Genomic DNA, 9,684 nt, shown 5'->3' with positions numbered 1-9,684 from the left:
AGTGTCACTCAAGATGAAACAGATCGCAAGAGAACAAAACAAAGTGAAATCATTTAAATGATAAATAGCAAAAACAGATATACATACAATGATAATACAACTAATGGATGTCTAAAAGATGTCTGTACCAAGTCAGAGGGAATCATTTCCACAGTCCCCTGCAGTGCCAGGGGTTTTCATTTACCTCTGTGAAATATCTAATAGCTTTTTCATCTCTTCAGTGTGCACAGTGTGTTTCACTGCTGCAATATCTTAAACACAATGAGCTGCATTGTGGAGGAACGACAGCCCATGGGTGTACGAAGTAATCTAAATTACTTTCACCAGCTGGTATGATAGCTGTGCCTTATGTCTTCATTGTGTGCCAATGAAAATCTAAATCAACCTTATCCCTCCTCCTCCTCCATGACAACATCCAGAAAGACAGAAACAACGACAACAACAACAACAACAACAACAACAAAGAACCCCTCGACCTGTCCTTATGACAGTTGCTGGCTGAGCATATAGGATACCAGTCAAAGCACAATTACTCAAGCACTGTTTAGGTATAATTTTGAGTATTCCAGGGACATTCTAGGTTTACTCCATTTAGTTAACCTGACATATAATTTCTAGTTTGCAAAAGGAGATTTACATAGAAAACCTGTAAAAGCTCATTAAAGGTGACATATTGTATTAAACTGCCATACAGTGTATAAAGTAGTTATTGGACCAGCTAAAACATTTAAATGCTGCTTATGCATTAATGTATTAATAATTTACTCTGAAAGGGACCATTTCGCACTTTTAGGTGAGCTATAGGGGCCCTGAGTAAGGATTTTAAGTTTGGTTTGGCATGGCCACCAGGAGGCTAAAGTCCTATATTCAGTTATTGTCATTTACAGTCAATGTTCATTCAAACAATATGTGTCTGTTATTCTGTTTGTATCGTCCATAAAAGGAACCTCTACTTCGCGAAAACCAGCCTATATTTAATTTTCAATATATTTTCAGACACAATTTAGTGTTTTACAAAATATAGCCTTATAAAATAAATTATATTCCAATTAGATGAACAAAGCTAATATGAGGACAGAAACGTGGCCAACCATAAACATAAGAGAGGATGGGGGAGGAGATTATGTGGCAAACATAAAAGAAAGACTCTTGTAAACATGACTGATAAAATAACAGCATTGTATTTTATTGTGAGCCCCGTGGTCAGATTTACACTGAGGCTTACATAATTAAAGACAAAAGCCTGATCACAGATTCTCTCTTTGTGCCAACACAAAGCAAAGACGTTTTTAGAACATATCCCTGCTCTCCTTTATTTCAAGTAATTGAGCTGTCACAGTTCATTTAAACGCTGAATATTCATTTAGTCTGCAGAAGCTGGGAGGTAGCCTACAGTTTCATTTCCACCTCTCTTTAGGTGCAAAACACCTGAACACTGTTGCCAGGCAACCAGCTGCTTAGCGACCGGGTCAGTGTCTCACCTGCAGCAGCAGCGGTGGTGGTGGTGGTGGTGGGCCCACACACCGGTGTCAGTCTCTCCCGGGGCAGCAAGCGGGACGGTAAACTTTCTCTCGGTGAATACTGCCAGACCCACCGGGCTCCATGGGTAACAGCTCCAGCGTTACAGGGCTAAACCGAGCCGTTCGCAATGCGCTAAAGAAGGCCAGGAGAATCCATCACAAGACGATTGGGACATGTCAGAAAGGTAAGGCTAAAAAAAACTACAGAGGTTTAATTACACAATGAGGCTCGAGACTTTACTTTATACGCTCCAAAATGTAAGTTAGGTCAAGTTTACTCAAACTAATGGTTAAAATGATATTTAAAATGACATAATTATTTATTCTTTTACTGTTTTCTACTGGCGCGAGGGCAGCATAGCGAATCATTTCTGTGCGAGCTGTATCAATTATACAAGTGTCCAGCTAGCTCGCGCATACTGCGACTATTATAAGCTAATAGCACCTGCTCAGGTGTCCGCTGCTGCCATGGCAACGGGTCCTAATCTGCATTGTCAGGCCCAGTTCACCGTAACTCTAACCACTCGGCCGGTGGTCAGGGTTTCAGCACACAGCAGGGCTTACATTACGAAGACAGCTCCCAGGCAGGGTCAGGGACTAAAGATGTGATAATGCACTGGATGAGCCTCTTTCTTTCTCTCTCTCTCTCTCTCTTTCTACCTCTCTTTCTGTCCCACCTCCCTCTTTATTTCTCTCTCTCAGTTCTTCAGGTGTGAACACTCTCAGTGGCAGTTTTCCCAAATCCCACTCATCCCAGTACTCTGACCTCGGGGTTACACGCACCCCTCTCTCTGTGGACCAGAGTCCTGATTCTGGACTTGTATCTACACCTGTGAGTTGCACACTCTCTCTCTCACACACACACACTCACACACACTCTCACACACTCTCACACAATAAGCCAGTAATCGTTCATTGCTGCTGTCCTTAAGGCATTTGTGCTCCTTACCCTCCCTTCACTCTTTGACTCCTCCATCTTCTTACCTCTCCTGTGTCCTCCCCCTTTTTTCTCCTCCATCCTTTCATCTTCCTTCCCTTCCATTTAAGCCTTCCTCCCTCTCTGAACTCAACCTGATATTCTCGGTCTGTTCTCGGCACACTCTATTTCACCCTCAGGCCACTGGCCTCTCGCCTAGATTGCTATGCAGAATGATTGTTCACCCTCTTGACTATTTGAATAAGGAAAGATGAAAAATGGCTTCTTACCTAATCCTCCCTCTGTTCCATGCAGAGTTCCTTACTTTAAAATGCTCAATGTACTCATGACTCTGCAAAGTCACCAGATTTGATGCCAAACGGCATTTCTAAGGAACTTATTTGGGGTTGTTTTAATTGCTTGTGCACATGATGGATGCTTCTGTTGCAGAACTGAACCTATGCATGTTAAATAAATATAAAAACGAAGGTGTTTTTACTACAGATAGCATTGGTATTGCATACATTTTATATTCATTTATTTACATGTGTTTTTTGAGTTTTAATACATTCTCTGTCTGTGTGTTAAAGTGTACAAGTAGTTGTAGAGCAGACCAACTTGTTTGTATTGGAGAGGTTGCGTCAGTCTGTCGAGTTGTATTTTGCTCTCTACTGTGCTTTTCATGTGATGCAAACAGGTGACCTGGGGCTGTTTTGTGAGTGTCCAGTCAATTAGGAGTGGTGGTCAAGTGGAGTGGGGTCTAGAGTAACACAGGAAGGTGTAAAGTTACACAGACAAAGTAAGGGGTGAACAAGCTCAGTGTAAGGGGGTTGAAAAGGTCAAGTAGGGAGAAGGATTTAGTCCAGAGCCGCATCCCACTAGAGTAACTGAGGCAGTGAACAGAACATCGTAATTTTTCACTGCATGTTACATTAGCAGTTTTAATAATAAGCCACAGATCTGCTATTTGATTGTCTGCAGCGTGATGTGAAACCTAAAATACTGCAGTCGGTGGAAAGATCTGTATCGACAGAAGTACATGTAGGGATATATAAAGGAAAGAGAGATAAGGGATGGAATATGGATGAGGAAAGAGGGGGAGGCTGCTGATAAAACATTAACTGTTCTTTTCGACTGAAGGAGTTTGAGTAATGACTGAACGCTTTCACCTTGTTAACACTTGTAGCCGTATTGGTTAATGGTCTTAAAAATGACCTATTGATTTTGGCTACATACTAACCGCACACTATGGGAATAGAGTTTATATTGCACTAATGGGAAGCTACGGTAGATTAAGCTTTAGTGTGTCTCCTGCTCTCCCATGTATACCTCTCTTTATGTCCGCCATTATGAAGTGTAATGTGCTGAATTTCAGCTGAAATGAATCTGACTACCAATGAGCGAATTTTGATTAAACTTAGGGGAAGGATATGACTCATCGCTGGTGTCTGAATGAGTACGTGTGCGAGATATTATAACCTCTAATGATTACATTTTAATGAAATTGTTCAGATCGGTGCACGTCTCATTTCGCAGATTAACTCCACAAATCAATAGGAGGCCCAGCCAGCGTTCGCGCTGTTCATCCCGCTCTTCTTCTTCTTCTTGTTCTGTCAGCTCCCATCAAGTCGGTTCCGGTTCGTGTCGTGGCATCGCCTGGAGCAGTGTGATGTCACAGGGGACCAGCTGACCTGCCCCAGGGTCAGAGAAGGTCTGGATCACTTTGAGGAAATCACCACTGTGACCTTTGCACTCTCATTTGCCACAGTGGAAGTAGATGTTTGCTGCAGTAATTTGGGGTTGAATGTGTCAGGAGGACAGGGAATGTGATAAAATAACCTCCTGTGATCGAATGGTAGCAAGTACAGTTTTCAGGCACTGCTGCCCATGCCTTCTTTAGAGAATTGTTTCAGAACATGCCAATGTATTTTTTGTAGGAGTAAAAAGAAACCTTTTATTTGAAAGTGACCTGCATTACTAAAGCTGAATTTCAAATGAATTAATGTAAGCATTCAAAAGGAAAGAGGGAGTTAAACATGTAGCATCTCTTCCATTTTTGTGTTGCTCTCATTTCCTGCAAGTTTCATTTAACGTAGCAGACGAAGACATAAATACTGTGACTAAGAATCCGAACTGCTAAGATTACGAATTACGAAGAGGCTTTTTTGTTTTGACAATGTCATCAAAAAGGGCCATCAGAAGAGGAGCTGTTTCAAAGAGAGGAGGATGACATCTGTTTGGAGAGAGGAAGGAGAAGGAGGAGAGAGGGGGAAGGACAGAGATGGGAAGAGAGACTGCAAGAGAATTGGGAAAACTGTCTGGTAAGTCAGCAAGTGTATGTGTGTTTGTATAATGTTAAGGATATACAATAGGGGAGAAGAATAGAGACAGTTTGAGGGAGGAAGGGACGGAGGGAGGAGATGAAGGAGTAAAAAGGGGAAATGAAGACCCTGATGATTCTCTCACCTGTCTCTTGTCAGGAGTTAAATCTGTCCTACCAGGACTTGGGCGATCCCTTCCAGCAGGAGAATTTCCTACGGATCCTCCGCCGGTTGATCCGTGTGGAGAAACTGCAACTGGTGGACAACTCCCTCACCAATCTGAGTTCTGTGCGCCTGCCAAGGTATGAACCACACTACCCAGACTGCACCACAACTCCCTCACCTGTAGATCTTACTCTCTATTCTAATCTTCTCCCAGAACGTGGAGACATATGAATATCAAACGCTGAATTCAGAGTGCTAATAAATCTGTTAAGAAGTAACGTCTCTGTTCCTTGTTGAGTCTATGTTCGCGGTAGCTCTATTGAATGTGTTCAGCAGTGTGTATGAGGCTCACAACACAAACCAGATACCATTAAAAGGGAAAAACAATCTTGTCAAGCAATATCATATTACACATTCCCATTGATTAATTAATTAAATTAAATATAATAAAGATAATAGTTTAAGTGCTATCTACTATCTTGTTAAACACTGCTGCATATCACTGCTGTTCCTTTTGACAAGGTTTTTTATCTTGTATTTGGTTTATGTTGTCCTTCCTCTTACGTGCCATAATTATGACATTTTTGCAATTTTCCTACTAATAGGTATCTTTTGAGCAGTCATGTAAACATGGAGATTGTCAGACTCTTAAAGCTAATACCCAACTATTGATCAGCTAAAGATCACTCACTTGTGTGTTAACTTGTATTTTCCTCATGTGGTGTTGATGTTATTTCGTCCACCTTTGCATATGCTTCTCATTTCAGAAAGTAGTTGTCTTTTTTTCTTTCTTTTATGTTAATTTGGGTGAAAATAACCACAAAACAGAAAGATGAGGCTCATGTGTGCTTCCGTTGGACAGGTGCAGAATGCTAAACCTGCAGCGTAACCACCTGGTGTGTCTGCGTCAGCTGCCAAAGCTCCCAGTGGTGGAGCACCTTTGTCTCTCTGAGAACGCCATCAGCTCCCTGGGGGGACTGGGAGCTCTGGGGAACAGCCCGCTCCGCTCCCTCAACCTGACCCACAACCCAGTGACCTTCACTCAGGGCTACCGTACACGGTGAGGAGACGGATATGGATAGAGGAGAGAGCAAGGGAGAGAGAGACAGTAAAAAAAGACGAGACAGTGTTTGTAAAAGAAAACATATAAGTTGATTTTACCAATATTTTCTTCTCTCATTCCCTCTCTGCTTTCTCTGTCTCTGTGTAGTGTTTTCCTATGTTTGCCAAAGCTAGAGATCCTGGATGGAATTCCCAAGCTGCCAGAAGACTCTCTGCCTACCAGACTACAGTTCCCAGAAACCACCAGGATGTGCAACATTTTATGACATTCTTGCATTGATGGATGTGTACGGAGTCAGTCCTCCCGATCCTACAACACTTGAAGCGATGACAAGGCTTCAGCAAAGTACTCTTCAGCAGACGTTGAAGTTGCACTGAAGGTTGCATTGAGCTGTTGAGTTATTCACACAAATTGCCGAAAAACACCGCGCTGACAATGCAGTCAGATGTGGTAATGTGCTTCAGGGCCATGCAAGATGCTTTTTATATGTAGTACCAATTACATCTATTATTATTATTGATATATTTGTAAGTGAGATTTTTTATATATCTTATTGACATATTTTGATAATAAATAGAAAATAGCTTAAAGACTTATACCTGTTTTTTCACGTCCATTTGTTTTCAGTTTAAAACTGAACGTAGTTCAGTACAGAGATATGCATTGAGTGGTTTTGACGAACCTCGGCTTTGATGGAGGGAAAGAGGGAGAGGGCTAATCAGATTGCTACATGACTCATCTCTGCCAGCTCGACATCTCTCAGGACTTTGCTGAGCCGACACACTCACACTCCTCTGTCTGCTACAGGCCGCACCGAACACACACACGAGAATTTGTATCAGATACAGCTACAGAAACGCAGTCTAACTAACTAAAATATAAATTTTGTATGTATTCCTGAGGCGTTAATGGTTATGTGTCTTTACTGTACATCAGTAATATCTGAGAAGAGAAACAGGACATCCGCTTTCGAGGCTTATCAAACATTTAGTGTCCAGACTCCCCGGGATAATGGCCTCATGTGTCCTCTGACTGACTGGGTAATGACCCATGAGCCTCATGCAGCAGGTCACACACACACACACACAAAACATGTACACAAAGAGTAATCCTTGGTAGCTTGCAAAGCACTCACATTGGGATTGTTTGATTCCCACTGAAAGTGCTTTGGATAAAAGAATAAAGCAAATGGCATCCACGCTGTCGTACATAACGTAGTGCTGCAGGGGTTACACACATTGGCCCCGGAGCTGATTTATTCATACATTGCGGCAGTGTATTCTTTGAATAGTGGTTTCACTTTCAGCCTGCACCTGAAACATAAACACACTTTGTTATCTGACTCTGCCTAACACAAGTATGAGTATTGCATGCATACAAGCATCTCAAGTATGAACTAGGGCACACAGACGCCTTCTCTTCCCTCAAAGTAATGCGGAGAAACACAATTGAAGCAGCCGATATCTCTCTAACAAGCATACAGCCGGGCACAAACTACCAGTTACATGCCTCATTGGGATTCGTTTAAGTGTGGAAGATTGTTTGTGCAATTTGTGTGTGTGTGTGTGTGTGTGTGTGTGTGTGTGTGTGTGTGTGTGTGTGTGTGGAGATGGAGAAAGAAGTGAGTCTGCAGCTGATGAATGAGAGATCATTACTGCTGCAGAGAGACAGCATAATGAGCTCACTGGATCCTGGTGCACCGCAAACAGGATCCAGGTCAAGAAGAGAAGCTTCGAGTGATGGTTTTCAAGATGCTATCGATTATCTCTGCAGCCCATTCTGACGCTTGCGCTTCCTTCGTGGCAGTTAAATAGCCGAGAGAGAGTTTTGAGTTGATTTTCCCCAAAAAATGGTGGGTGGAAAAAAAATCTTTTCATAGCTCGGAGCTTCAGCTTTCAAGTAAATCTTGCACCGGTGTTAAATGGGAGATTTGAGAATTGGTGGCAGTCGTGTGGGCATGCATCTCAAGATAGACTCCAGGCTCTAGGCATCGACATGTTAAGAGTTATTCACGCCTGGTAATTCACCCATGAAATGATGAGCAAGAGAGTGCAAGAATGTGAGGAATGTGGAGGAGTTATCATCCCTGCCATTGCTTGTCACTGGAAAAATGTGTGTTTATATATATATGTGTGTGTGTTGTGTGTGTGTGTGTGTGTATATCTCCCTGTGGCCTGCTATTAGCGCAGTAATGAGACACCTGTTACTCTCATACTCCTCCAGCATCCCACATGTCCCTCTGGGGGAGATCAACAATCTTGCAACGGCAGAGGGATGATGGCAGGAAAAAATAGAGTGAAAGAAAGGAAGACACCGTGAGAGAGGCAGAGAGAAAAAAAAAGCACAGGGAGGATGACAGTAAACTGAGGGGTAGAGCTGAAACAGAGACTGAGAGGAGGAGGGATGATTTGATTGAGACTGTGTGCCGGGGACAAATGTTGTTCATTAAAGGTAATTGCCTTTCTCAGTCAACCTCCTCTCGTTTGATTTTCATTTCATTCTGATTTGTCGGTTCATTTCCCATGTGAGCGAGTTCGCACACACAATCTTCTCACCTCTCCGTTCTCAACCAGAAAAAGGGGGAAGGAACAGAGTCGGCGGGATTTATACTTAGGCACATTGGAAGTGCAGACGTGATCGACTGAGCAAGCGCCCCGTGATTTCTAAACTCAAGCATGAATATTTATGACTTTTCTCCCCACTTCTGCTTGATACATATTTATGATCATCTTGTCACTGTTTGAAAATAGACCTGACAGAGGACTATGAGCTTGCTGCAAGTCCCGGAATACTTGCATCTATCCATTTTATTAGTCATGTCAGGCAACAGCCACGGAGCTTCCCAACAACTTCCTCTGGATGCTGCATGGGACCTCTAGGTGCTCTCTGGCTGGAGCTGCACGTTCAGTATTCTTATCAGCAGTTCAGTCGACGAGCAGCTCTGAGGTGCTTTCACCAGTTATTCTTACTAGGGTATGGAGACACATGGATGCCAAATGCTGAGTTCATTTTAAAGACACAATTATAAATAAACAGATTAGATTAAATAAATAAAAAATCATATATATATTGATATTTCAGAACTTATGTTTTAGTTTCAGGTTTAATCAATTCATCATGTTGCCTTTGGAATGTCAGAAAATACTTTAAAACGCCCATCAAAGTGTCAGAGATCGAAGATATACAGAGATATTCAGTTTAATTCTTCACCAGAGGACATTTTTGCTTGGAAAAAGATCAGTTGATTATATATAAGGTTAGGCAGAAGGGTCACTTATACTGTCCTAACAGAAACTAGGATAGATCTAGGTCAGGGCAGCCCATAGTGGGACCCGCAGGCTAAAGAGGGTCTGCCATAAGATTCAAATTGGCCTGCCAGATGTTTCTAGTGAAGACAAAAATAATAAATAGAAACTAATTACATAAATCACTGATAGTTTCTTCTAGGTGAAAATTATTTTTAGGTAGCACAGTGGACAGAGTGGCACTGCACAGTAATTCAAAGGGGGCTTGGGACGCTAGCACCATTTTTCATCTTAAAAATACAACACAATAGGTGTTTGCTTTTGGCCCGAGGACTACCAAGTGTCAGTTTGGGAACCCCTGACCTAGAAAGTTGAAAATATATGTCTTTTCCCTCTCTAAGTATTTTAGTTAGTGCCACAGTGGTAACAGAGCTTTTACACTTTCCAGCACTCG

General features: G+C 42.2%; 1 protein-coding gene across 1 annotated transcript; it reads left to right on the top strand.

Annotated features, from left to right (window-relative positions):
• The first annotated feature begins 1,431 nt into the window (after window positions 1-1,431).
• LOC127361848 (uncharacterized) lies at window positions 1,432-6,581 on the top strand. The gene is made up of 7 exons (XM_051396891.1): window positions 1,432-1,705; window positions 2,223-2,352; window positions 4,054-4,147; window positions 4,627-4,757; window positions 4,917-5,059; window positions 5,785-5,982; window positions 6,133-6,581. Exons 1-7 carry the CDS (start codon window positions 1,695-1,697, stop codon window positions 6,248-6,250), a joined length of 825 nt encoding a protein of 274 aa, XP_051252851.1. The 5' UTR covers window positions 1,432-1,694; the 3' UTR covers window positions 6,251-6,581.
• Window positions 6,582-9,684: the final 3,103 nt, after the last annotated feature.

This window comes from Dicentrarchus labrax, unplaced genomic scaffold (assembly GCF_905237075.1).
Source record: "Dicentrarchus labrax unplaced genomic scaffold, dlabrax2021, whole genome shotgun sequence".
In the NCBI taxonomy this organism is placed as follows: domain Eukaryota; kingdom Metazoa; phylum Chordata; class Actinopteri; family Moronidae; genus Dicentrarchus; species Dicentrarchus labrax.
The sequence above is the reverse complement of the archived record's forward strand: the minus strand, read 5'-3'. Positions and strand labels throughout refer to the sequence as shown.